General features: G+C 32.3%; 6 protein-coding genes across 7 annotated transcripts in view; 3 read left to right on the plus strand and 3 right to left on the minus strand.

Moving 5' to 3' along the window:
- Positions 1 to 27,153, minus strand: part of LOC125871945 (tyrosine--tRNA ligase 1, cytoplasmic-like) — a 167,120-nt gene that overhangs the window by 112,167 nt on the left and 27,800 nt on the right. The gene's annotated exons all lie outside the window — the stretch shown is intronic.
- Positions 363 to 2,593, plus strand: LOC125871934 (RING-H2 finger protein ATL65). Its single transcript, XM_049552659.1, has one exon. The coding sequence runs from the start codon at positions 820 to 822 to the stop codon at positions 2,065 to 2,067; it is 1,248 nt and encodes a 415-aa protein (XP_049408616.1). The 5' UTR covers positions 363 to 819; the 3' UTR covers positions 2,068 to 2,593.
- LOC125871865 (probable CoA ligase CCL6) lies at positions 6,829 to 11,888 on the plus strand. The gene is made up of 19 exons (XM_049552572.1): positions 6,829 to 7,036; positions 7,661 to 7,724; positions 7,832 to 7,921; positions 8,038 to 8,094; positions 8,242 to 8,290; positions 8,382 to 8,458; positions 8,719 to 8,758; positions 8,838 to 8,932; positions 9,013 to 9,177; positions 9,444 to 9,554; positions 9,660 to 9,747; positions 9,868 to 9,934; positions 10,032 to 10,107; positions 10,187 to 10,304; positions 10,388 to 10,633; positions 10,771 to 10,910; positions 11,043 to 11,225; positions 11,301 to 11,420; positions 11,613 to 11,888. The coding sequence occupies exons 1-19, from the start codon at positions 6,891 to 6,893 to the stop codon at positions 11,658 to 11,660; spliced, it is 1,980 nt and encodes a 659-aa protein (XP_049408529.1). The 5' UTR covers positions 6,829 to 6,890; the 3' UTR covers positions 11,661 to 11,888.
- LOC125872077 (cold-regulated 413 plasma membrane protein 2-like) lies at positions 12,147 to 13,332 on the minus strand. Its single transcript, XM_049552756.1, has 4 exons — positions 13,110 to 13,332; positions 12,903 to 13,010; positions 12,727 to 12,797; positions 12,147 to 12,588 (listed from the first exon to the last, which is right to left on the minus strand). The coding sequence occupies exons 1-4, from the start codon at positions 13,289 to 13,291 to the stop codon at positions 12,335 to 12,337; spliced, it is 615 nt and encodes a 204-aa protein (XP_049408713.1). The 5' UTR covers positions 13,292 to 13,332; the 3' UTR covers positions 12,147 to 12,334.
- LOC125847787 (uncharacterized) lies at positions 14,542 to 15,195 on the plus strand. The gene has a single exon (XM_049527483.1). The coding sequence runs from the start codon at positions 14,542 to 14,544 to the stop codon at positions 15,193 to 15,195; it is 654 nt and encodes a 217-aa protein (XP_049383440.1).
- LOC125871906 (allene oxide synthase 3-like) lies at positions 21,749 to 24,080 on the minus strand. The gene is made up of 3 exons (XM_049552612.1): positions 23,115 to 24,080; positions 22,179 to 22,668; positions 21,749 to 22,071 (listed from the first exon to the last, which is right to left on the minus strand). The coding sequence occupies exons 1-3, from the start codon at positions 23,995 to 23,997 to the stop codon at positions 21,960 to 21,962; spliced, it is 1,485 nt and encodes a 494-aa protein (XP_049408569.1). The 5' UTR covers positions 23,998 to 24,080; the 3' UTR covers positions 21,749 to 21,959.

Consider the following 27,153-nt stretch of genomic DNA (forward strand, 5'->3'; position numbering starts at 1 on the left):
GCTCTAACAAAGACGACTTCATGCCCAATAGGACTCGAACCCAAAACTTCTTATTAAGGATGAAAGAATACTTATCATTTCATCACCACCCTTATTCTCACATTTCTTTGTTCCACGTCATATGTAAATTGTACATCTCTAAGTTTATATTGTTGATCTCAATATATTTCATACTTTACTTTATTGTAATAGTTTCGTATGATTTTGTAAATTTGATTTGTGTTTTCACCAAACATATTCTGAAACTTCAATTTGATTAAAATCTTTAGAATCTTTTATTGTGTTATCGTAGCTTATATGGCCCGACTTAAAATGACGAGAAAGATTATCATGCTTTGACCACAAAAAGAAGAAGATTTATCATGCCCCATAAATAAACAGCTAAGCATACTTCAGTCTTCGAGTCTTCTCTCTGTTTGTGATGTGCTCTCACTTCAAAAAGAAAAAAAAAAACTTTTTCTTGTGGACTAATCTCAAATTTATTATTAGCACAAAATCCCTCGACTGTCGACACATCCAATTACATGTCGCCACATCAGCAAAAACTGTAGGACCACCCTACACATAAAATTCAGTAATGGTGATGAGTCGTTCCTCCACAAACTTATTGTAAGTTCGTAGTAATAGTGACGCAACGCACCACAAAAAATATCACCCTCCCTCTCTCTCTTTCGCTAGTCAAAATCCCCAAACAAAAAAAACGCACTAAACATTTACACCAACACATTCCCCCCATTAACCAAACCCCCCTCATAAAGGGAGTAGGAAATAAAAGCACCAATTCCACCTTTCGTTAATTGCCCCCTGCATCTCATCATCATGATCCACCACCGCCATCATATAGCTCCTGCTCCTTCACCGATGCCGCCACACCTAAATAATTCTCAGAAAGCTCCTTCACCTTCATTGAATCATTCGTCGACATTTCAACCTGCAACCACCTCATCAACGTCCACGTCAGCATCAGATTTATCAACTACTCCACCGCCGGCTAAGTTACCGGTTGATTTCAGCCCTCCTTTGATTGCGATGGTTGTTATTATTGCTACCGCTTTCGTTATCATTACTTACTCGCGGCTACTCTCTCGCCATCTGCTCCGTTTACACGGCCGTTATAGACTGTGGCGCCGCCGTCGCCGACGTTACGTTCCGTCGTCATCTGCCGGTGATATTGAGTCGCCTCCTTATCCGTTTGATCCTACTGATGCTTTCCATGTCTTATCTCCTTATGGATTGGATGATTCAGTGATCAAAACGATTCCTCTTTCTGTCTACACTCGAAAAGGCGGTGTTCATGATTGTGCGGTTTGTTTACTGGAGTTCGAAGAGAACGACTATATGCGTACGCTTCCGGTTTGTTCGCATGCCTTTCATGTGGACTGTATTGATATATGGCTCAAATCACACGCGAATTGCCCTTTGTGTCGCGCTGGAATATTCCGCCCAGAGTCGCCGTTTACTCCGTTGATGGCAGCAAGGATTCGCCCGAGCTTCGATGACATGCTGTTGGAAAGCACAATTCTAGAGCCTTTGGATGAAATTCAGCCAGAATCCGATACAACGACGGTGTCAGAGATCACACAAGAACCGTCGCCAAGGAGGAACATCCAATCAGAGGAGAGATTTAACAGACGTGATATTTTGCTAAAACGTTCTTACTCCTTCGGATTCGAGAGGAATTTGGGATCAGAGAGATTAATGCTCGAACCAGCAACAGCTTCACCATGGCGGTACCGCAGAGCAGTAGGATCAGGTAGCTTCTGGAGCAAGAGGCCTTCACCTTTCAGCTCTTTAACAAAACCAAGAGTATTCTCCTCCCGCTATTACAGAGGAATGAAATCACCCTTCTTCCGGCGGACCAGAGGTGGATTTTTTCCTTTATCGGAATCAAGCGCGAGATACAGTACCGGCGGAGGTGGAAGTTCGTCACGAAGAAGCAAATCATTCGCAAGTCCAATGTTCATGAGAACATCGGCGTCGGGTGGTGGTGGTGTATTCTCATCTAGCCGTCTAAGGAGCGGTGATCCAGAAGCCTTACTGTCACCGGACAGGTATCACAGACGGTGAAGATCGATGAACAGGTGATTTTTTGGGAAACAACCGTCCGATTGATGATAATTATGGCGGACGGTGACCGAGGAGGCGCGCGGGAGATGGGGTCAGTGACATTAATGGTTGGGGGAGATTTACATTGGGAAGAAGAAGAGGAAATTAATGCGCTGCCTGCTGGCCTGTGGAGGTCATTTAATACAGAGAGAGAGAGGGGCTATTGGTTAAGTGTTAAAATGGTGAGATAAAGAAAAAGCTAATAATGTGTGCATTTATTGGGAAATTTTGACTATTAGTATTATTTTATTTTATAAGAGTTACAGAGAGAAAGTGTTGGAGCTTATCCCAATAAAGGTTACTCACGGAATGGACCTAATTAAACTTACTTTTTGCATTGGATGATGCTAGAGTGTAGTAAGAAAGAGGTACCTGGTCTTTTAATTTGATGCATGATAAATCCAATTCAAGATTTAAGTTGGTAGTACAAAAATAGAATTTTGGTTTATTCATTGTTTTATTGCTAACCCGTTTTCCATCCGTGAGTACCAAAATAGTGAATTTTATGGGATCAGAGGTCCTTTTAGATGATAATTTATGTGGTAGGCAAAGTGTAGTAAGAAAATTAAGAGATGACATGTGTAGGTGAGTAAGACACGATAGGAGAATCAAGGTGGTGAAGTCCAATAATATACCCAACTTACAGGTACCATGCCAATTCACCGGCTCCGGTGTGTTGATGCTAATAGCTAGTAAACTTAGCTCCGGAGTACAAAGATTGATATACAATTTACCAATAAACTTTCTAATTGATTTCTGATTCATCCAGTAATTGCTCAATCACATATGTAACATTTACTTTAAAGATTTATGCTAAAAACATACTCCTTCATTCAACACAAATACTCTCCTTATAAATTAAAAGCTGCACTTACTTACTCGTGAAATGTATACATCTACTCATTAATAAGATTATTATTGGTCCGGTGTGTGCGTGTCAATATGTATGTCTCTTGTTTAAACACATTAAACTCTAAATGAGAGATATATTTTATTCTATATTATTATAAGAGGGGTGATAATGAGTACTACCGTAATATTTGGAGTTACGCATGTGAACATTTGACTAATGATGTTACATTTAGGGTCCGTTTGGCCATAGATTTCCCAAATAATATTTGGAAAAAAATTTGGCAAATAGTGTTTGTCCATATAATTTGTTATTATTTGGCAAATATTTCAAATTTTTAAATACTAGTTTTTTCTAGTATTTGGGCCAAATCTCATTATTTGGGATCTTTTGAAAATTAAAATTTTACATCAAACTTTTATCTTTTACAAAAATACCTTCTATAGTAGTTGTGTGCGTTGTATTACATAATTTTTTATGTGAACACCAAAATAGTGATGAAATATTTCGTGGATATGAAAGTGATGATATGGTTGTTGATGAAAATGATGAACAACCGGCTTAGGGTGACAAAGCCATATGTTTTGTCTACTTCACAATGTATGGAATGATGATTGTTGCACTCACTCCAAACTACCACATTGCTCTAGTGTCATGAACACTACTTGTTATTTGTTGCAACAAAGATCTAATTGACTGGTAATACAAACTTATGGTTTGTTTTGATAGTTTTTAAAACTTATGGGTATAAATCATGTTTTCTAAAAAAATGAATATATTTTCCAAATACTATGGCCAAACGCATGGTGAAATTTCACCCAAATTTTTATCCAAATAATATTTGCTAAGAATATTTGAAAATCTATGGTCAAACGCTAGCTTAATACTGCATTTCCTTTCCAACAATGAAATTTATTGGTTGAGCAACCTTTCTGGTAAAACCTTTAACATGTAGAACTTTTTTACAAGATTCTATCCATTCTCGAACTTTAGACGTAACGGGTTTTTACTTTTTAGTACGCTGAATTATTTTAAAGGCATATTGAAAATACTGATTCTTATTGAAAATATTATTTTCTTAATATAAAATAAAATTTGTTGACAATCGAACAGTGAATATGATCTCTTATGACCACTTATAAATTGAATAGAAGAAATAATATTTTCAGATATTTTATGTACAAAACTAAAAAAATCTCTTATAAAAATTATAAAGTCAAATCTCTGAAAATAATCTTGTGTGATAACTTCATATTGGCGTCAACTTTTTTTTTTTTTTTAACTTTCAATTACTCTTCGAACATCTATTTTGGTTCTAAATTGGGTTCCACAAATCTGTATACTGACAGTACCAAACTACAAAATAAATTGACGATAATAAAAAGTACGATAAGATAGCTTACGAAAATACTGTTGTTATGAAAAATTGACAAAGATTTAACGATACTTACAAGTATGAGGTAGTACTGGGGACATATGGACCGGTAAATATTTGTCTGCATATGTTTCTTTTTATTATTTTTGTCGTCACAATTTATACATAAAATAACATGTTACATGTCCGAAGGTCAACCTTTTTTTCCACCGCCTGCTTGGAGTTACTAACGACACGACAAAAAAATTGTTTTGTTCTTAATAGAGGCAAACTCAACAGGGTTGTGACGCATATGGTAATAGGGAACTTTCAACAGGGTTGTGACGCAAATTCAACACGATAAAAAAATAATTTAATTATGCTCCATGACTATAGTTTGTTAATTACGATATGTAGCTACAAGTTATAGGGAGGAGAGTGACGAGCGAGATTGGAAGAAGGAGGAGAGAGGCAAGCGAGATTCGGAGAGAGGGCAATAATTTGTATAATTCACATCTCGTTTGTATAATTCACATGTTTTTGTATAATTGAGTAATACAAAGTCTGTAATTATACATATATGATAAAACTCGAAATAACGAATTGATACAAACATAAGCATATGAACTTTAAACAGTTATACAAATTACATTAGATAAATTATATCATACAAAATCTGAAAATTACACGTTTGTACGAACTTTAAAAAGTTATACAAAAAAAGATTAAATGTATATGGTGATAAAACTGAAAAAGCAAAATCCAACCTAACACAATATTTACTAAGCTTAATTGTTTTATTTGTATTTTTTTCTTTAGTATGACTATATATATCAAATTGAAAAAAAAAATGTTTTTCAAAAATAATTTGACGAGATTTCTCATTAGCCAATACGGGTTACATATCAATCCAACTTTTATTGGGTTGAGCTAAAGAATGAGCGGATCAATAACCCGCTCAAACTTAAACGGGTTGGGTGGATTGAATTTGATTTTGCCACTTTTAGATAAAATGTAAAAGAATAAACTTCATTAGCTTGATTACTCTCCTTGTTCACTTTTACTTGTCTACTATTTTAAAAATAGATTTTTTATTTTTACTTGTGACTTTTAACATATTAAGAAAAAATATATTTTCTCATGTTTTGCTCTTAACATTAATAACTTATTTTTTCAAAATCCAATATTAAACATCAATTAATAAGAATACTTTAATAAAATAGTCATATCAATTTTTTTAAATAAATATGTCAAATTCAAATGTAACCGGTAAAAATAAATGGAGAATTATAAACAAAGAAACAAATAATAAAGGAAAAAATATAAATTGGATGGGTTGAATTTGACTCATTATTTAGCTCAAATTAACCTGTTCACTTAGAACCAATCAAACATTAAATGGGTTATGATCCGCTTTATTTATTGACTTGACCAACTTTAACCCGTTCATATGAGGCCCATCACACATCTAATATGAATACCTCTAATACTACTCTATTATTTTACAAAAAATCTTCTATTTTCTCTGTAAGTAAAAAAATGATCTATTTCATTTTTAGTCTATTTAAAAAAAAATTGGCCTTTTTTTTTTACAATACTTTAATTCAGATTTTTACGTGATATATATAAGATCGTAAGATTAAAGAATATTTTGATACATTTGACATGAATTTAATTTAGAACTACAAAATTAAAAAATTTTATTTATTTTATTAAATTTCTTATCAAATCAAACTAAATCACTTTTTTTCAAACAGAGAAAATAATACATAAGGATAAGAAAAAATGATTACAAGGTGAAAAATTAAACTTTAGCCGGATAAGTGAGCTACTACGGTCCCTGACGCAAGCAGAGTGCTACGGAAAAGAAGAAATAAAAACAGTGAGAAGATAAGGATTCCTAGTTGTTTCATGAAAACTTCCAAATAGTTAACTCTTGCACCGTTTTACGCATTTCCCATTTTAAGAATTCTTTTCATTTTGGCACCAAACTTGTTACTTTTAACTTTCTGGACTGTTTAATTATTTGTAGTTATTAAATGAACAAACTTAATTACGTAATCAAATTAAGGAAATAGCTTTAAATTCAACATCAATAAATTTTCAACTACTTTCTTCACAGCACATTTAATACAAATGTCCTTTTTTTCATCTGCAAAGTCCAAAGCCTAAACTGACCCTATTACTTGTGTATTAAATGCATGTGTAAATATGTACTAATCTTTTTATAATTTGTTGCGTCCGGATCAGTTATTTCATCAAAAATACATTAAATAATTTCGTCTAGATAACAAGTAATTTTATCCGTAGATAAACATTGAGAATAATTGACACCAGCAAAAGTAGGTACCAGTTAATTAAAGCCTCCATAACTGGTTAGCTGGTGTGTCATGAATTTTGCTGCATTGCATCTGCTCAACTAACTATTTTTTCCACAACTCATTTCCTTATTTCTATGGACTAGGTCTTAGCTAAATTTGATCTATTCACATATATTTATATAACTACATTACTTTACTGAGATTTTATAGAAATTAGCTTTCAATTCTCAATTGTGGATTTTATATATCTGAGGGAAGAATGTCAAATTATACAGTGAAAGTTGAAGAAAGCCGACCTGCTGCTGACGGAAAGCCGTCAGCAGGGCCAGTTTATAGGAATATTTATGCTAAAGATGGTCTCATGGAAATGCCTACTCGTTTTGAGTCACCTTGGGACTTCTTTAGGTAGTTAAACTTCAATTTCCAAATTGTATGAATTTTTCACTTTAGTAATGTGAGTTTCCTTGATAATTGCTTGTCATATATACAGTGGGTTGACAATTGTTTGAATTGATTAGACGATGGTTCATAAAACAGGTGTTTGCAACAATTTTAAAGTGATCAAAAATATATTAAAAATCAAAAATAAAATATGATTGGACTCTCATTTTTTTAGGATCCCACAAAATTTCAATGTTTATAGCGCTTAGATGATTGATTCAGACGAGTATTTCAATGTTTGTGTTATAGTACACCACACTGAGTGAGGGAGTGTAAATTTTGTCTTTATTATATGATTTTTTTTGACAATCCATAACTCATAATCTAGCTTTGGGAATTGAAGCTTAGTTGATTGATTGGCGTGATTCTTTCAAAATTTGTGTTAATAGATGCCCATAATGGTTGAGGGACGGGAATTGTTTACTTATATAGTATTGGACAATCCACGCCTCATGATCTTAGCTTTTGGGATTCAGCTAGACTCAACTAATATTGGTGCCCCATGTTGTATTATTCGTGCTCCAGTTGTCTTTATTAGTTTGGTTAGATATTCATTCTTACTCTCATTTTAATTTTTTATGCTCGTAGTGAATCGGTTAAGAAGAATCCTAAAAATCAAATGCTGGGCCGCCGTCAGGTTGTTGACAAAAAGGTACATTTTCTGCAGTGTTCAATTGTTGAGATGACTCTAAGGATAAGTGTAAGTGATCTTTAAGCTTATTGTAATTTCAACATATATAAAATGCAAAATGTTTACAGGCAGGTCCCTACAGTTGGCTAACATATGAGGCGGTTTATGAAACTACAGTTAAGATTGGTTCAGCCATCCGAAATCGTGGTGTTAATCCGGTGAGTTGTAGCCCTAGTTATCATAATCACAAAAAATATACGATGAATTTTGAGGATAATTCACACATTTAGGCTAAATTGCATCTGAACTCTAAAGTATGCGTCTGTTTACTTAGGGAGACCGGTGTGGCATCTATGGTGTGAACTGTCCTGAGTGGATAATGGCAATGGAGGTATGCACTTGCTGTCTGAATTATCTGTTTCCTCACGAAAACAATGATAGATGTTCATCTTGCTTCCCTATTAAGCAAAAACTTGTTTTACCTTCAGTTTATTGTTTATATTGGAGCAATAATTTTGTTTGTTGATTTTGATCACAGGCTTGTAACAGCCAAGCAATTTCATATGTACCACTCTATGATTCTCTAGGTATGTTCTTGCTCTTTATCTTTCTTTTTGATTTTGAAACAAAGAAAAGTTATAATTGTAGATTTTTTCTGTGAATTTGCCTGAATTGCAGGTGCAAATGCAGTTGAATTTATCATCAACCACGCTGAAGTTTCAATAGCTTTTGTCCAAGAAAGCAAGATCCTGGCTGTATTTTTTCTTCTCCTTATCCTCAATGTCATACTTTTTGCTTTCTTATTTGTGAAATGCAAATTACATTGCACACTTATACTGAGACAATGAGGACTGAAGTGATGGTTCTGAAAGTACTGCGTGGATTTTCATTGAACTGCTCATTATGAATTATCTAATGTATTTAATACGTCTAATAGATATATCATCTGAATTTAGCAGAAAATTAGCTTTAGGTAACATACTCAAAATTACCTAATCATTGAATTCTTTTGCAGATCTTATCATGCTTGTCTAACTGCAATTCTTATCTAAAAAGTAGGTGAAATTATTAACTTTCCAAAATAAGCTGGTATATGCAAGTTCAGTAAGAGTAACTTGTATATCTTTTCTTAAGCTATCGTCAGCTTTGGAAACATTTCAAGCACACAGAAAAGTGAAGCCGAGGAACAAGGAGTAGCTTGCTTCTCATGGGAAGAGTTTGTTCAAATGGTAAAGGCAATATATAAAATGATGCATTCTGATCACTCGTTATTGCTCCATTCACTTACACGTTATGTCACTCTATGTAGGGAAGTTTGGATCATGAACTTCCTCAGAAAAGGAAGACTGATATTTCCTCAATTATGTACACTAGTGGAACTACTGGAGAACCAAAAGGTGTCATTCTGACTAATGGTGCTTTCATGGGAGAAGTTCTGTCAATGGATCAACTTCTCGTTGAAACAGACAGAGAGGTAATTTTGAGTAATAATTAGCAATATAACTACTATCATAAATTTTTGTGATTGGTTAGTGTCTATTCTTGATCCATCACGAGCAATTAGTTCGATCAAGCTTGAACTCAAGACATCATAAAGTAATCATTAGGCTATCAGGAAATCCTGTTTGGCTAAAACAGATAAGAAAATCAACTGTTGGTTTATATGTTTTCTATCTTGTTCTCATTAGTTCAATAAGAGCAAAGTGTGATCTCACTCTTATCAATTTGTCTTAATTTCAGGGAACGGTGGAGGACGTTTACTTTTCGTTCCTTCCGCTGGCTCATATATTTGATCAAATAATTGAGACATATTGCATATACAGAGGTGCTTCAATAGGATTTTGGCAAGGCGTAAGACACATATATTCTTTCTGCACTGAATTACTTATAACTTTTCTTTTACTATAAACTTGATGTGTCAATTGATTCAAATATATATTTGCAACTGAATAACAGGACATTAGATACTTGATTGAAGATCTTCTGGTATTAAAGCCGACTATATTCTGTGGAGTTCCACGAGTTTATGACCGGATATACACAGGTTCCTGATCTACTAATTCAGTAAACAAAGTTTCAAATTTGACATCAAAAAGAAAGTATTGTCTGATGTTGCTTCCAATTTCTTTTCGGTTAATTTTTTTTTTCGGTGTGGGCAACTCAGGGGTGATGGATAAAATCGAAGCTGGAGGTACATTGAAGAAGCTGCTTTTCCAGTTTGCATACAACTAGTACGTCCTGTCATAACCTTTTCATATTTTAGATGAACATCATATGCATTTGGTTCCCTTCATTGCCATCATATATTAAGCATTATATATTTTACAGCAAATTAAGGAATATGGAGAAAGGACTGAGACAAGATGAAGCAGCTCCGCGCTTTGACAGGCTTGTTTTTGATAAGGTTAGCTATCTGATCCCCAGCATTTACCTGGTCCATACGTAGTTTGGTTAACCTTATTTGCATATACTTTTCTTTCCAGATCAAACTAGCATTTGGTGGACGAGTTCGTCTGATGCTTTCTGGAGCTGCTCCTTTGCCAAAGCACGTCGAAGAATTTCTAAGAGTGACATGTTGCTGTTCTTTATCACAAGGATATGGTATTGAATTTTCTTCTTCACTATTGTTACTTCTTTATCACCTTTTTATCTGCTTATTTTGACATATTATTCTTCATTGTTAGGGCTTACTGAAAGTTGTGGAGGATGTCTCACATCCATAGCCAATGTACACTCCATGACAGGAACTGTTGGTGTTCCAATGACTACAATTGAGGCAAGACTTGAGTCAGTGCCAGAAATGGGATATGATGCTCTTGCAAGCGTGCCTCGTGGAGAAATTTGTCTGAGGGGAAAAACCTTGTTTTCGGGGTACCATAAACGAGAAGATCTTACAAACTCTGTACTTGTGGATGGATGGTTTCATACAGGTAAGAAAACACTTGAGAAGTGAATAACTTCTTTCTGCTATATGAATGAAAGTTGCAATGCAATTATCAATGATCTGTGATATTTCATATCACTGAACTTGAGTTGTAATAACTCTGAGCATGAGAAAAAAATTCAGGTGACATTGGTGAGTGGCAACCAGACGGAGCAATGAAAATCATTGACCGGAAAAAGAATATATTCAAGCTGTCCCAAGGGGAGTATGTAGCTGTAGAAAACATTGAAGGCGTATACTCCAGATGCCCTCTTTTTACATCAGTAAGCCTAAACATTTGAACTTTGGGGTGGTCTATCTTCCCTGTTTACCCTGTTTCCTTAATGCTAATTAGGTTTTTTAGACATGGATTATGTATGTGTTATACTCATACTAACTCATCATCTGGTTCACAGATTTGGATATATGGAAACAGCTTTGAATCCTTCCTAGTGGCTGTGGTAGTTCCAGAAAGAAAGGCACTTGAAGACTGGGCCTCGAGTAATCAAGAAACCGGAGATTTTTCATCTCTATGTAATAACACAAAGGCAAGGAAGTACATATTAGATGAACTCAACAGCACTGCTAGGAAACACCAAGTATGTAATGTTTCAAATTTCAAATCCTCTTTTTTCTTTCTGGTTCTTATTCTGATCTAGAAAATACTTCCACAGCTTCGAGGCTTTGAAATGTTACGTGCAGTTCATTTGGAACCAAATCCATTTGACATTGAGAGAGAATTAGTTACCCCTACATTCAAACTCAAAAGACCACAACTGCTCAACTATTACAAGGTATTACAAGCTCAACTCATGTATGTTTTGTTGTTACGGTTGCTAAAGTTCAGTGACTTTACTGTTATAGTGGATAAAGTTCAACATCAAAAAATGGTTTTGTGAATGAAGTTATCAATGACTATATATGAAATTATTTAGCAAATATTTGTATCAAGTCACTTGATAGTGTTATATGTTAAATGTTTGCAGGATATTGTCGATCAACTATACAAAGAAGCAAAGGCAAAAACTGCATAAAGCCATAGAAATTGGAAGTGCTAATCAATTTGCAAGCTCCTAATGATTCTTTCGAAAGTTCAATGCTATTATCAAGTGCTCATTACATATAATCTACATTTAGAACTTGATATATCAGAAAGACCAGATATATATGTACTGTCCCAGTCCTTTCCCTTATTTTATGTGTATATATATGAACTCCATCATATATTTACCAAGCTATGAAAATTAAGTATCTTGAATTAAGCTCAGAGTCTACAAAATCTCAATATGCCATATCATTTGTCACACGATAGAACAGAGTGATGTTTTAGGAAGTCCTGACTTGCTTTATTATGGTCCCTTCTTTCTCATTATGCATAATGAGAGCTTAGTACACTCGATTGCCCTTTTGATTAAGTTTTTTCGTTTGAACTGCCTACTCTTATGGAAAAACTTAGAAACAAGTAAAAAGAAAAATTCTATTGACTCACTTGAAGATTGAAAGAAAAAAAAATAGAAAGGTAAAACGAAAAACATCCACAATTCATGGTAGATAAGATGACGAATTTTAGGTACATAAACAAATTATATTCACATAACAAACAAGCAATCTTTCACAAAATTACGAGACAAATCTATATTGTAGAAAAACAATCACACTGAAATCTTCTCCAAACAAATTGCAATCATGATATATCGAATTTTGTTGTTTATAGAAAGTGGAGAATCAATGCCCAGACTGGATATACCAGAAGAAGGATGATTCCTATAGTGTTTGAAATTCCATTAGCTTTAGTGAAGGAATTTCTGAATCCACCAGATGCTCTAATGTGTTCTTGCAACAGATAGCATCCAATTACAAGGCAAATGAACGTACCGATCCACATGTCCCTTATGGTGTCGGCGAAAAAACTTGGAGATACTACCATCAGAAGGACCAATGCTGCTGGTGCTTCAAGCCAATCTGCACTCACAATTGTCAAAATTAACGATGAACTAGTGGCTCGTGGCCTAAGCCTTTCTATAAGTAATTAGGAGACCCTAATATTCATTTATACGTAATAGAATCCCCTTCATACAAATCAAAAGAAGGTGTGTGAACCTGGAAAGTGTTTTGGGAAAAAGAGGCGTGTTATAACAGCAATCAAAGATAGCCATTTTCCGAAATCTCCCCTGAAGATTTAGCACCAAAGATAAACTTATATATACAAAACTTGTTCAAAGAAAAGAAGTAAGGAATTAGGAGGGAAATTCCAATAAAAATTAAAAATTAATTACCTGAACAAACCAAAGAGTAATGAAGGGAAACTCAAGAAAATGTATGGAATTAGGAGAGTTGTGAGCATGTTGCTCCTCCAGTTTGTTCGATCCAAGATCAACAAGTAACTGTAAAATACAAGTGATTAAATAAGAGGACCGACCGATAATCAATGGACCTTAAAATGAACATAAACACTAAAAGCTAAAGCTAGAGAATTTACATACATAGCAGCAAAAGAAGCAATCCATTTGAGAAAAGAAGTGCCAAAACCGATTCCACCAAGCATAATAACATGATTAGCTAACTTCTTAGCAGCAATCCCAATTTCCTCCAAATCTGAATCAATCAGATCACTGCCTACTGATGCTTCTCTCTTCATTGCCAAATAACTCTTCTTCATCCCCATCTACTAATTATTCTCAAAACTTATTTTAGTGACAATCAATTATATATTTTAACTACTTTGAATAATTAATCGGACATACATAACCCTGGAATGAGTGTGACCGTTTTGTTTTGTTTATGCACATTGGGTGACACGTGGAACCATATTAACCGCTCTTCTATACGTTACGTATCCAATCATCTAAAATAACAACAACAATTACTTTGCCACTTGTTGTGGCTACCTTCAACTTTATTTCATCTTTAATACTGTTGTGACTTTTTTTCTGTATTACAATTTGGATATGCCTTACAAATATTCTATATTATTAATTATGTCGCATTTAAAAAATTATGCCACGTCAGGGCAAAGAGAATAGTATATAAAAGAAATTTATCCATATGTAATGATGACTCATTTGTTATCTGGAAGAATTAAAATGCAGATATTTTTGATAATGTATTTTATTTTTAAAATTTGGTCAGCTCTTGAAATATCCCTCTCATTGAATTAAGTTGGGGCTAATTCACCTGTCTGGTCACGTCGATTGTATTATTTGTTTAATTCTAATAATGGGAACGGGTAATTGATTGATTGATACTTTATTGGTGAACTACATATCCCATTCATGCTAAAAGATAGAACTATTAGGTGGAAAAAATATATGTGTGATCATTCATTCCAACATTATTTTATAGTAGAAAAACAGAAACGTAACATGGGGATTTAAATGCTACTTCCTACATTTTTGACTTTATTGTTAATCCCAGGATGACAATTAGGCGGGGTGGGGTAAAACTTAATTCATAAAAAATTTAATCTGTCCTGCCCCGCATAATATTTTTCTACAATTGATGAAATTGGTGCAATGACTTAGTTAGCTGGAAGTTAGTTATGTAACTAATTCTGTTAAATGGTTATTGTACTAGCTAGTTAATTAGAATATGTACAGCTGTCAATAAAAGGTAGAAATAATCTTGTATATAAGTAAAGATACATAGCTGATTTTAGATATAATTCATATCACATTCTGTACAATACAATTTCCTGATATGCAAATATTTTCTCTTCTGTGATTGTGTTCTTCTTTGAATTTGAGGTGTTCATTGCTTCGTTTAATATGGTATCAGAGCTTCGCAGCCATTGATAGTGATTTTTCAAGAGCTTGTAAGGTGGAGTTATGGCGATTGTAGTAGATAATGAATTACCAGAGAAATTAGGTCATAATCATCCTCTGTATCTCAATTCATCAGATACTTTGGAGTCGATCAATGCGGATTGGCATACTTGGAAGAAACAATTTGGGCCTGATCGATGGTAGATGCAGAAAAGAAGGTTTTGGTCCAAATCTTACTGATCTATGGGAACGTTGCAATGCAATTGTCCTTTCATGGATCATAAACTCTGTTTCGAAAGAGTTATTGAGTGGTATTGTGTACTCTTCTGATGTTTGGGCTGTTTGGAGAGATCTTAAAGAGCGATTCGATAAGGCTGATGGATCAAGGATCTTTCAATTACACAGGGAGATCGCAATGATAACTCAAGGAACGAGTAATATCTCTGAGTATTTCACTCATCTGCGCTTACTCTGGGCAGAATTTGATTGTCTAGCTCCATTCCCTGGGTGTACTTGTAAAAAATCCAGAGATTTTGGAGAGTCTATGACTAGGCAAAAGATCTTACAGTTTTTAATGGGACTTAATGAATCTTATAAGCAGGCTCGAGGTCAACTTTTGATGTTAATTCCTCCCCCTTCGGTTAATCAAGCCTATTCCATGATGGTTGAAACAGAAAGTCAAAGGAGTATGACTCATGTTATTGGTCCAATGATGAACATAGATATTGCTGCAATGGTATCTGGACGTAATTCTCATCCTCACAAGTTCAAAAGAATTGAAAAGTTCAGTGTGATTACTGCAACATGATGGGGCACAATAGGGAGAATTGTTACAAATTAATTAAATGGTTAGCCATCAGATTTTAAATTTAGGAATCCTACTGCTGAAAATCAGAAAGGTAGAGATCCTAAGGGAGGAGATCCTAATCCTAGGAACCAAGCTTATAACGTGAAACTTGAAGATGGAAGAACAAATTTTGATCCAGAACATTCTAGATTTTCTTGTGTTTATAATTCTAGAGATGCATACAAAGGGAAATGTGTAGTGATGTCTGATTATAACAATGAGGGTGGTATACCTGGGAGATATTCTGAGAATTGGGAAAAAAGAAGAACAACTGCCAATTACTCATATAATTAATACAACCAGATGATGCAGCACATGAATAATCCACATCATTACAATCAATTCCAAAGAATTCTAAACAAAGACACTATTGGTGAAAGTTCAAGAAACAAATTGTCTGATTCATCCAACATGGGAGGTAAGTTTTTCACTTCTCATATGGTAGAAACTCTTAGTGCAAGTACTGTTTATAGTCCTAAGTTGAATGTCTTTAATGAAGAACGGATAGTTGATACTGGTGCTAGTAATCACATGATTTCACATTAAATGGTGTTGCATACTGAGCTCATTAATGTTACAGATATATTCTAAATTTTAGATACAATCTATTATTTGTGTCTAGGATCACTCAGGAGTTACAATGTTCAGTCACTTTTTTTCCTAACTTCTGTGTATTCCAAGATCTCTCAAGTAGAAAGGTGTTGGCAATTGGTGAAAATAATGGGGGACTTTACTTATTAAAGCACAAAGGTTCAGCAAACACTAAGGAGCATCTAGTTAGTGGATTGTTAGCTAGGAGGAGCAATATAGATATCTTGCTTTGGCATAAGAGAATGGGCCATGCATCTGTTGGGGCAATGCAACTGTTATTCAACCTTACTCATGATGAATGTAAAAATGTTCTTGACTCTTATGATATTTGTCTACTTGCTAAACAAATTAGGATTCCTTTTTTTGACAGTCATAATAGATCTACTTCAAGTTTTGATTTGTTGCACATGGATGTATGGGAACCATTTCATGTACCTACTTTTGATGGAAATAAAATATTCCTAACAATTGTGGATGATTACTCCCGTATGACTTGGATTTTCTTGTTAAAAATCAAGAGTGATGTTGTAGTAGTTTTGAAAGATTCCTCAAACTCAATTTGGCATGCCTGATTAGGGGGTTCCCCATCTTATGAATCAAATCCCTGCATTCATTTAAAATATTTGTGTGAGTTTCTTTTTTATTTTGAAGAAAGTTAATTACTTCGAGTAAGTCAGTTGCTATCTCCAAGTGTTGAACCTGTAATTTTTCAGCTAGAAGAAATCCATATAATAGAGATGATAGTTTAACATTTGTTGATGAGTTAACATTAATTTTTGCACTATAACCAGCTATCCAATTCCCATCAGTGTCATGCAAAGCACCCCCTGCTCCCCTTATTTTTGTGTTGTGGTTAAAAGACCCATCTATATTTAATTTATATCCATAGTTCGGTGGATCCCAACTAAGCTAATTTTTTTTATTGTATCTTGGCTTGCTATGACTCTATTTGAGTCTCTTTGAGACTCTTCTCGCCTATCCTTGCATTTTGAAATGGGCCACGGAGGCCCAAGTTCATTCTCGTTCTCGAGTCAACCCTCAATTACCAACAATGGAGTAGACGAACAGGTCCAATTGAAAGCAAAAAGGACCAGAAATTTAAAAATGCAGGTCTTGGGAGCCAAAAATATACTGATATACAGTGTGATACAGTCGATATACAGCAACTGTATACGATGTATAAATGCAGCAGAAATGGGCTCATAAAGCCCCAAAATTCTAGTGTTTTGTATTTTGTAAATGCACCAAAAAGCCATTCATTTCGACTACTGCCTTGTTAGTTTAGGACAGGTAGAAATTGGGCCTAAGGCCCAAAGAAAAAATTAATTTTCTTATGTTAATTTAGGATAGGTACCAAGTGTTGGGCCAAAGACCCAAAAGGCAAAAATTAGGCCTAAGTACTAGCCCAGGCGGACCGAACTAAACTTGGGCCCAAGCCTTTCCTTTTCTATTTAATTGTTATTGTGTGTTTTACTTGTTAAATTAATTTTAAGATTTTCCTAATTTAATTCCCAAGAGGATTACCGTTTTGAGTTAATTATCCATTTTTTTCGTAAAATAAAAGGAAGTACTTATTTTCTACTCAAGCTTTTAAGGACATTTGCAAAAATATTTATTTAGAGATATTTTTATGTTTTCCTTCCCCAAAAATTATTTTGAGTTTTAAATCTTTGTTTACCTATCTCTTTTAATTAATTAGCCAAATATTTTAATTGCCGGATAATCATAAATTGGCGGATGTTTTAGGTGCTTTCAAACCCTTCCTAAAACATTAATATGAACCCCGAGCCCTTTTTATAAAAAATTCAATTGATTTACATTTTTGATCTTTTGAAAATTGATTTTTTTAATTTTCCTTTAAAAATTAAGTGACGACTCTTTTCATTTTTAAATAAAACAACAATACAAATACAACCATTCTCTATTTTTTTTTCCTTTTTAATAAATAAAACACTCAAGAATAAATAAAATACATTTACTAGGATAGGCCCCACAAATTGAATAATGTAGGACGTGAAAGTCGAACCATTTAATCACTCCTAGACTCGATGTAAATTATTTGTTACATTTTAAAATTATTGACAACCTTAAAAATGCTAATTTAGGTAATTTAAAAACACACCTTAAAAACACTATATATAAGTTAGTGTTTTAAAAAATCTGGTTGTGTTGTCCAACAACCTGCATACACGATGAATTAAAGTTAAGTTAAATATTGTGTCAAATATATATAAGTTAAACGCGATAAAATAAAAGATTATTAACCTGAACAACAACACAATCAAATCTTTCGTCGGGCATTGTTTGTTATCTATTGTTATTGTGGCTAAAGTGCTACTATTACTACAATAAATTTCAACTCGTAGCAAAAAACTACTAATTGGCTACAAAGTTTTATTATAGCAGAAAAGACATGGCTATGCCATTTACTATTGCAACAAATTTTTATAATTTGAAGCAAAAATATTTTTTTAGCTGCAATATTTTGATTCAAATAGTTTATTGTCGCTAAAAGGTTACTATTGCTACATTAACTTTTATGTCATGACAAAAACTTATGATCGGTTAGAAAGTTTTATTGTAGCAACAAATTTGTAGCTATTTAGCCAATTATTGCCTCAATGGTTAATAATTGTAGTAAAACTGAAGAATTGACTTTGTCAATTATATTTTTGTGGCTAAGAAAATTTACAAATTAGTAGATAGCTATGAAAGTCAAATTTCTGTAGCTATTATGAGGTAATTGCTACGATTTTTACATCATAGCTTAAAATTCATAGCTATAGATACACCGGATGTAGGTGATGCATTTTAAAGGTGGTCTAATTCCACTTTAATTTCTAGATCCAAAGTACTTATAGGCTGAAATAATTTGAATAGTCGTGCTTTTTCTCTTTTACTTTTACAAGTAGTACTACATTGTCGTGAAGACTAGATGGTACTAATGATGAATAAGAAGAACCCTACACTGAAGTGGAATAGGAATGACCATTTCACATTGTTTTGTTACTTTACTTCTTTTATTTTATTACGACTTTGAAATCACATCCAATTATAATATTGTTAAGAATTTAAAATGCACGTGTTTCACCATTTTGGTGATTTTATATTCCTAGAATAAAGGCCAAACACATATACAGCCCCTCAAACTTGCTCTTTTTTTTCATTTTGGCACTTCAACTTAGCCTTGTTGCATTTTAATCCTTAAACTCCATTTTTTCTGTACCATTTAAACACTTATACTAATTTTTATGATTTGTTTTTATTTATGTTCTTCAATTGCAATTTCTTATTTTAAAAAAATAGACGTGTGACTGTTAATTAAAAAAATTAAACATTCGCGAACGAACATAAAAATTTTCAAACAATAATATTATTTTTTGATATTTCTCTGTATTTTTGCATGAAAATAAATTGACGAAAGTCCTTTGATTTTCTTTCTTAAACATTCAATTAAATTAAATAACACTACTTATTTATGTTCTTATCATCTAGGCTATCTAAATTTAACGCAAATACTCACTTTTAATTTTTAATATAAATCAATACGAATAAAAAAAACCCATCTTCAAAAAGACTCGACTGACTTAGTTAATAACACTACTAAAAAAAGACTCTTGTTCATTGCTAATAACACTACTAAACAATGTTAAAACTCGACTGACTTTGTTTAGGTTGTCAGTGATTTTAAAGAAAGAAAATCAACACAATTTCGTCGGTTATTTTTCACACAAAAATACATAACACTCTTAAAAAGAAATTATTATTTTTTAAAAAGAATTATTTTTTGTTAATTTTTATTTTTTAAACTAAATTAAATGACACATGTCGATTTAAAATAAGAAGTTGTAATTGAAGAATATATATAAAAATAAATAAATCATAAAAATAGTATTTCGTGTTAAAATGGAACATAAAAAATGGAGTTCAAGGGTTAAAATGGAACAAGGCTAAGATAAAGTGCCAAAATGAAAAACGTGGACAAGTTAGAGGGGTTGTATATGTGTTTTGTTGTGTAGCCATTAGAAGAATAACTGTAAGTCTCTTATTGTTATAGTGAAGCAATTCGGATCTTGTCCATCCCGTGGTGGTTACCTTCGTTTTGAAGGATTTTTCCACGTTAAACTTGGTGTTCTTTATTTTAGATTTTCGTTAGACATAAGAGAAGTTTTTGAGAGAGCTTTCAACAAGAGATAAGAGAGAAGAAAAAAGGGTTCTTTTGCTGCAGTCTTTTATTCCGACCAGTAACCTTCAAATCGTGTTTTTCGATTAACTAACCGTTGGATCGGACTGAAATTTGTATCGAGTGTTCCTGACATCTTGGTGGTTGATTTGAACGGTGGAGATCGGATTATGAAGTCAGCAAGATCCTGTTTTAGGTCCCAAACAGCAGCTGGGCTTGGGTGGTGTTTCTTTCTATTTATCTTTTGTTGAAAGCTCTCTCAAAAACTTCTCTTATGTACTAATGTCTTTCAAAGACAATATTAATGAGCAATCTAAATTATTCTCTCAAGACCATCCTCTATTTATAGAGTTGTGCTTTTCCTTACAAAGCCAAAACCAACTCCAAATAGGATTATTATTCCAATCCTTTTCCTAATAGAATTGGAAACCAAATAAAGAGAATAATTCCAATCCTTTTTCAAGTAGGATTAGGCCATGGACCTTTGGCTGGAACATGGGCAATAGCCCAACATGTTTGGCCTAGAATAAATTATCTTTAGTTAGGTAAATGTCAATATTTGGTGTATCTCTCATGTATGTATGTGGTTTCCTATTATGTTAGTGTAAATTAACGACTTCTATGACATGGTAATGTTTCACTGTTTGGGTAATTATATATGCTTAGAATGAATTGTCTCTGGTTAGTTAAACAATGCCAATATTTGGTGTATCTTTCATGCATGTCATTTCCAATTATGTTAAAATGTAAATTAACCACTTCTATGACATAATTCATCGATAATTTTTTAAAGTTTGCATCAATTTTTATTTGAACCCCTCAACTAAAGGTTGTTCATTTTAAATATTTCAAATAAGATCCCATTGTATCATTTAGCTATGTTGCTTGCACTTTTCAAAATTGTCGACAGGTGTATGTCGGATTCTCCAAAAGTAGTGTAATTTTGAAAAATCCGACACGAATGCGGCATCATTAATTTTTAAAGAGTCCGACCAGTCATTTAGAGTCAGATGAACGTGCAATTTGTTTTTCTAAAATAAAGACTTGCATACTTTTTATTTTATAGGTACTTGAGTCTCTAACACATGATCATAATTCATAAATTAGGATATATACTCACTCAAAGTATGATCAATTTGGGAATCGCTTGAAATGCTCCTTAATAATGAGCTTTTGTTTTAAGGCTTCCTTTAGCCTAAAATATTGGTTTAACTTAATATCATGGTTCCTTTTATATGCTTAGTTACCTATTGGCAACTTATTCTTCAAATAACACACATATTCATCAGTGTATGTTTTACAAGTCGGACATGTACTATAGAAACTATGAGTTGTTACAGACACTCAAAAGAACATCAATTACTCTCTTCATTCTTTTTTATTTGTCATAGTTTAACTTGACATACTTATTAAGAAAATAATTATAGACATTTTACCAAACTTCCCCTATAAAATGATGTCTTGAAAAATGATTTGGAAAATAAGTGCTTAATGATGAGGGTAAAACATGGAAAAAAATTATAGTAACGAATAAAAATGAAAATCTATATAAGAAATAAATGACAAGTAAAAGTAAACGAGTACATGTTAAGTTGCCTTTTATTAGACATTTTAGACGTGGTGTCGGGAAAAGGCATTTAAGCAGATTTCCAAAAGATTTGATATCTATGAGTTGTATTCCAATCATTTGGGTTAAAGTTCTACGACTTTCACTGTGTTCATGAATCATTTTAGCCTGAATTTTTCCAACAAGTGAATATTGTGAGTAGATTTATTTATATGAAATATATAAAGGTATTGGTTAATAATTACTGGAAGTAATTCAGCAATAAAAAGATTTAATTAATTATTACATCCACTAAATTCATCACTAATTAGTACAAATACACCAACAAACGTTCAGAATAACCACATGCAAATAAAGACCTTGGCTGAGTGAAGATTAATCAATTCAAATCGCCTTTTTCTCCAATGTCTTGAAAGTTATTAATGGTCCAGCTAAGTATTTACTTGACTCCACTGTAAATGTGTCGTAACGCATGAAAAATTCCACAAGCATCAACCTGCATACATTTATAGGTCCAAATTTGTTTATGAATAATTAGTCATCGATCAGAATATATATAAGTTAAACTCGATCGATCGATGAATAAAGTAAAAGATTATTAACCTGCATAACAGCACAGCCAGATCCTTTCCTGCACATTGTTTGTTATCGACTGTTGGACTATCAGTTTCTCTTGCATTTGACCAATAAACATATTTTAACAATTTTTCTCCTTCACTACCCATAAATCTCTCTGCAATAAACTCTTCTGGATTTTCAAATATATTTGCATCTTTTGTTGCAAATGTTTGATATCCAAATATCATTTCACCTTTTTTTATCAAAAAATTTGAATCATGACTTTGGACCATGATATCTTCTTTAGCCTTACCGTACTGGAACGGAATTGGTGGTTCAATTCTTAACACTTCATACACCGTTGATTTAATCAAACTCATCTTGTTGATTGCTGATAGAGTAATGGACCCACCTTCTTCCTTGATGATCGTCCTGATTTCATTTGCTAGACGAGTGTGTAAACTCTTTCCTCCACTTGCCACCCACTTCATCAGTGACGGAAACAAAATTTTCATTCCACCATAAGCGTTGAATCCTACAATGAAATCAATTAACTTTAATTACTAATTCGCTCAACTCGTCTCCAAATTACACTTAACAGCTTGAATTTGTCAATAGCTACCACAATTCCACTTCTTTAAATGTCAATGACTAGTACCTAACTTAGACAAGTCAAATTATCTTCAAAGTACCTCCACTTCAAGGATAGAAAAAAATAAAAAATCCTTCATACGAATTTTATAACAAGTCCTACAATCTCATACTTCATCACAAATAATCACATTTCATGTTTTTGTTAGATCACCAAATAACATTATAATAGCAAAACACTTTTTTGTTCCAATTTACAACCTCTAGTTACAATAGTAGAATCTGTCATGTCAAAATGTAACTCAACCTCTATCATACAAAATCGAATTTGAAAATCGAGAATTCCATAAATTTTCAAGAATTGAAACAAATGTATAAAATTTGACATACCTGCAAGAAAAACTAAGTTGTGACAAGCTTCATCTCTTTTGATCCCACTCTTCTCAGCATCATCAAGTGTACTTCCAGCATGCTCGTTAAAAGCATCGTAAAGCTTCTGGTATTTCGATTTAATTAGAAAAAACGGCAATTGGAAAGTATGCAACATTAAATCTTCCAGAAAATTGGGCACATATTTTAGACCAATAGTGACCAAAGGAGCCAGTTGAGGCAACATCCACAAATCAAAACATTTTGGACCATTAGTGCCAAGATTTGTGTCATGGGGATTTGTGTTGTTACACAACAAACGAAAAACGAAATCAAATGACATTGCATCGCTAATGTCGTTGAAATTCCCTTTCTTATTTTTAGACATTTCAATTTCAAGATTTTGAAACAGAACAGAAACAGAGTTTTTAAATATAGGAATAAATTGAGTATGCAATTTTGAGATTATAGATAAATAAAACCCTTTATGTGTTGCATGTTTTGGCTCTGATGCATCGAGAAATGCACAAGGACGATATCCACCGAAGAAATTAGTTGATGGCATGAAGGTGCCATCAAGAACGTTCTTCTTTTCGACTTTTGAACAGTCGAAAAGAATAGGAAAACTTATAGCATCGAGAAGAACGATGACTTTGGGATCTTTAGCAATAAATGGACCTGGTGGCATGTTTGTTCTGAATACAGTAGAATTATACTTTAGAGATTTTGTACGGAAGAATTCGTCCGCTCCGAGGCTGTAGTAATAGTCATATCTATCTTTAATAGCTCCGAATAATGGGAAACCATAGTCACCTGGGATTTCTCGAACTTGAAGAAGTGGTTTACAAGACTCATTGTCTGAAGAGTTAACAATGGCGGAAGATTTGGAGAAAGTTGAAGACATCTTTTTTAAAAAATAATTGTAATGTGCATTCTGAATTTAGTAGTTTGTTTTTAGTACTTATAGAAGGAAGGAAGAATGGATAATCGACATTTTGGGCAGGATTCACGTTTTGAGAATTAATTTCATGGTATGGTCACTCGATTCATTTTTATTGGGTAATTATTATAAATTATAATAACTATTGTACATTTTTTTAAATGATTATTTTATGTTATCTAAGTATCATAAGAAATAATATCGTGTACACTGTCGCACTGCTATACTTAGATAAAATTTTAAGAAATTCATTATGAAAAATAATAATCTGAGTAATAATTTTGGTACAATAATGAAAATTTGAATGATTCATCTATGACTTTAATTTATAAATAAAGTAAACGATAGCTCTTCGGTTGAGGTGGGGTTTGGTATGGTTAACGTGGATAAATATACAATTTGGAAAATATTATTTTTGATTTAGATATCTGTTTATTGTCTTAAATTTCATTATCAGCCTTCTTTTAGAAAGAAATTATCAATGAACACTTGATTAGGAGATTCCTTGTTATAGAGTCTATTTTTGAGATATTGTAAAACAAAAAAGATAACAAATACACGTCACAAGACAATAACAACTGACAATCTTTCCTTGAAAGTCATTTTCATTAGTTTGCAAGTTTATTTAATAAAACCTTTTTCTATACATACTTCTTGATATGAAATTTGATTTGTTTATCTTACCGTAGAAAATTGATGGAAACAAGTAACAACATATAATGTAAGGAAATAATAGGATAGCAAGCAACATAGTCGCGATAATAATTAAATTTATCTTTTGATTTGAAAATATTTGTATCGTTATATTTTTTTATTTAAAAGTATATACCTTTAACTATCCGAATAGCTTTAAAATACCCTTTATTTTAACGATTGTTCTATCACAAGGAAAAATTAAACCAACTTTGTCATTGAATTATTCAAAATATGACAACATTGCTCTTATTATTTTTTTCCTGCACAATATTAATCATCATGTGTATCCCACTAAGTATAATCAGTAAACCATTGTTTAATGAATTCCTAAGAAATGAAAAGGGCAATAATATTAGTTTAAATCGAGAGAAGAATAAATCCTCATTGATCTAATAATGACGTAGACAAGTTGTTTTTAATATTAATGTTCTAAGTTTGACTTTGTAATAATTATGTCTTAGAGATGCTAATAATGTCAGTAGAGAAGATGATACACAATATTTTAAAACTATTTATGTGATCCCTTTTTATTTTTATTTTTTTTGGGTAGTGGAATTATTATTTTTTCCGCACTAATACAAGTATCTTTTGTAAATTCCTATTTCAGATCTCTCAAGTCTCAAACATATATAAAACAATATAATACCAATTTTTCTTTAAATTATAATCATAATTGTGGTTTCCACGTACTCATTAAACCAAAGTACTACTTTTAGTCTCAAATTATCTCTATTTTTACTTAACAACATGCTTTTAAAGAAAATATTAGTTAAAATATATAATTTTTAAACTATCTTATCCTCATTTATATATTAAAAATATAATTTCACTGTACAAAAAAAAATTTAGTGGCAATTAATTAACACCGTTAATTTTTTTTTAGAGGTAACTATTGATGATAATCTCATTTTGGCAGCCTTTATAAATGCCTCTTGTAGACACGTGATTTTTTACCAAACTTATCGATTTACACTATTTTTAGAGCTTAAATATTAATTTAAAGCTAAATTAAATATTTTAATTTTTATCTTATTTTATTAAGTTTATTTTGAAACAACAAAAAATGAGTCACATTTGAGTTAAGTTTTATTTTCAATTTATTAAAAAAAAAAATTACAAAAATATATGTTTTTCTTTAATTTAGATTTAATAAATAAGCCAATGTTTCTTATTTGTAGAATATCTACTATTTAAATTTTCTTATACTTTTATTAGTTTAAATAGTTAGCTAATAATTTTTTTTTTTTTATTATTATTATTTATATATGTATTTAATTAAAAAATTCACCAACCTAAACTACCATACACGCATTTTGCTTACCCCATTACCCCATTCTCCTTCACCTACGCACCTTACACACCACTCACGCAGACACACTATACATACCTCAATTCCCACAACAACAAAAAAACGACAACTCACCAGCACACAGAGAAAAGAAAAAAGCAACTTCAAAAAAAAATAAAAAAATCAAAACTCACGCAGAGAACAAAAAAAAAATACTCACATGTTATTTTATTCTTTTTTTCACAAAAAATCACCAACACATTTGCATTTTTTTCTCATTATTTTCCATACCAATACAATACATATATCACTTCATACAACCTACAAAAAATTCTAACTAACAAAAAAATATTTGTGGGTGTCCTAGTCGAGCTTCGGTCAAAATTTTATAGTACTTATTTTCTTTATTTGAGGTTCAACTTTACCTTATCTTTAACCTATCTATGAAAATTGATGTAATTGATAAGTCTAATGTCTTATAGTTTTGTTTGAAATGAATATTGGATTAAATGTTAATGAAGTAACACTAATTAGTGATTTATTTTTATTCGTTAATTATTATCTCTTAAAAATGAAAGGGTATAGTGATATTCTTTGTCTTGATTTAGATGCCAATAATGATAAAGTAGAGATTATTAGGCTCAAAAAATTATTGTCGCATTTATTTTATCAAACAAAAATAAGATTTATTTTAGAAATTCGTCATTTTTTTGTTGGATTAGTAAGATTATACAATATGTATATGCTTAATTTTGACGTTAACTTTTATAGTAAATAAATTTAAAAGATATAAAATGATCCAAAATTTTACATTGTAGCGTAGAAGTTTAGATTTATTTAGGTTATCTGTTTTTCGTTATATGGAACGAATATTTGATTTTAACATTAGACGAACTTTTAGGTACGTTAAAATTTTTGTTTTAACGTAACTTTCAATTAAGAATGCGATTGCGCATCTTTTTTGAGACAATTAAAAAAATTCAAGGATGCGGTGACACACTTTGTCCAAAAGTATATAATTAACTTTCATTAATTTAAAATAAGACATATTAGACAAAATTATTAAGCGAGATGCGAAGAAGGCATTTATGCCTTTAAATGTAAAAACCTAGAATGCACTTATGCATCTAGGTTTA

The sequence above is a fragment of the Solanum stenotomum genome, chromosome 1 (genome assembly GCF_019186545.1).
Source record: "Solanum stenotomum isolate F172 chromosome 1, ASM1918654v1, whole genome shotgun sequence".
Lineage (NCBI taxonomy): Eukaryota > Viridiplantae > Streptophyta > Magnoliopsida > Solanales > Solanaceae > Solanum > Solanum stenotomum.

Bases quoted from the DNA above. Each gene is read 5' to 3' on its own strand.
- LOC125871934 (XM_049552659.1), top strand. From the start codon at position 820: ATGATCCACCACCGCCATCATATAGCTCCTGCTCCTTCACCGATGCCG.
- LOC125872077 (XM_049552756.1), bottom strand. From the start codon at position 13,291: ATGGGGATGAAGAAGAGTTATTTGGCAATGAAGAGAGAAGCATCAGTA. The intron at 12,798-12,902 runs GTAATTAATTTT...CTAAATCTTCAG, and splicing joins TTACTCTTTGGTTTGTTCAG to GGGAGATTTCGGAAAATGGC. The intron at 12,589-12,726 runs GTTCACACACCT...TTGTGAGTGCAG, and splicing joins TTTCCCAAAACACTTTCCAG to ATTGGCTTGAAGCACCAGCA.
- LOC125871865 (XM_049552572.1), top strand. From the start codon at position 6,891: ATGTCAAATTATACAGTGAAAGTTGAAGAAAGCCGACCTGCTGCTGAC. The intron at 9,935-10,031 runs GTACGTCCTGTC...TATATTTTACAG, and splicing joins TTCCAGTTTGCATACAACTA to CAAATTAAGGAATATGGAGA. The intron at 10,911-11,042 runs GTAAGCCTAAAC...TCTGGTTCACAG, and splicing joins GATGCCCTCTTTTTACATCA to ATTTGGATATATGGAAACAG.
- LOC125871906 (XM_049552612.1), bottom strand. From the start codon at position 23,997: ATGTCTTCAACTTTCTCCAAATCTTCCGCCATTGTTAACTCTTCAGAC. The intron at 22,669-23,114 runs GTATGTCAAATT...ATTTCATTGTAG, and splicing joins CAACTTAGTTTTTCTTGCAG to GATTCAACGCTTATGGTGGA. The intron at 22,072-22,178 runs GTTAATAATCTT...AAATGTATGCAG, and splicing joins CTGGCTGTGCTGTTATGCAG to GTTGATGCTTGTGGAATTTT.
- LOC125847787 (XM_049527483.1), top strand. From the start codon at position 14,542: ATGCGGATTGGCATACTTGGAAGAAACAATTTGGGCCTGATCGATGGT.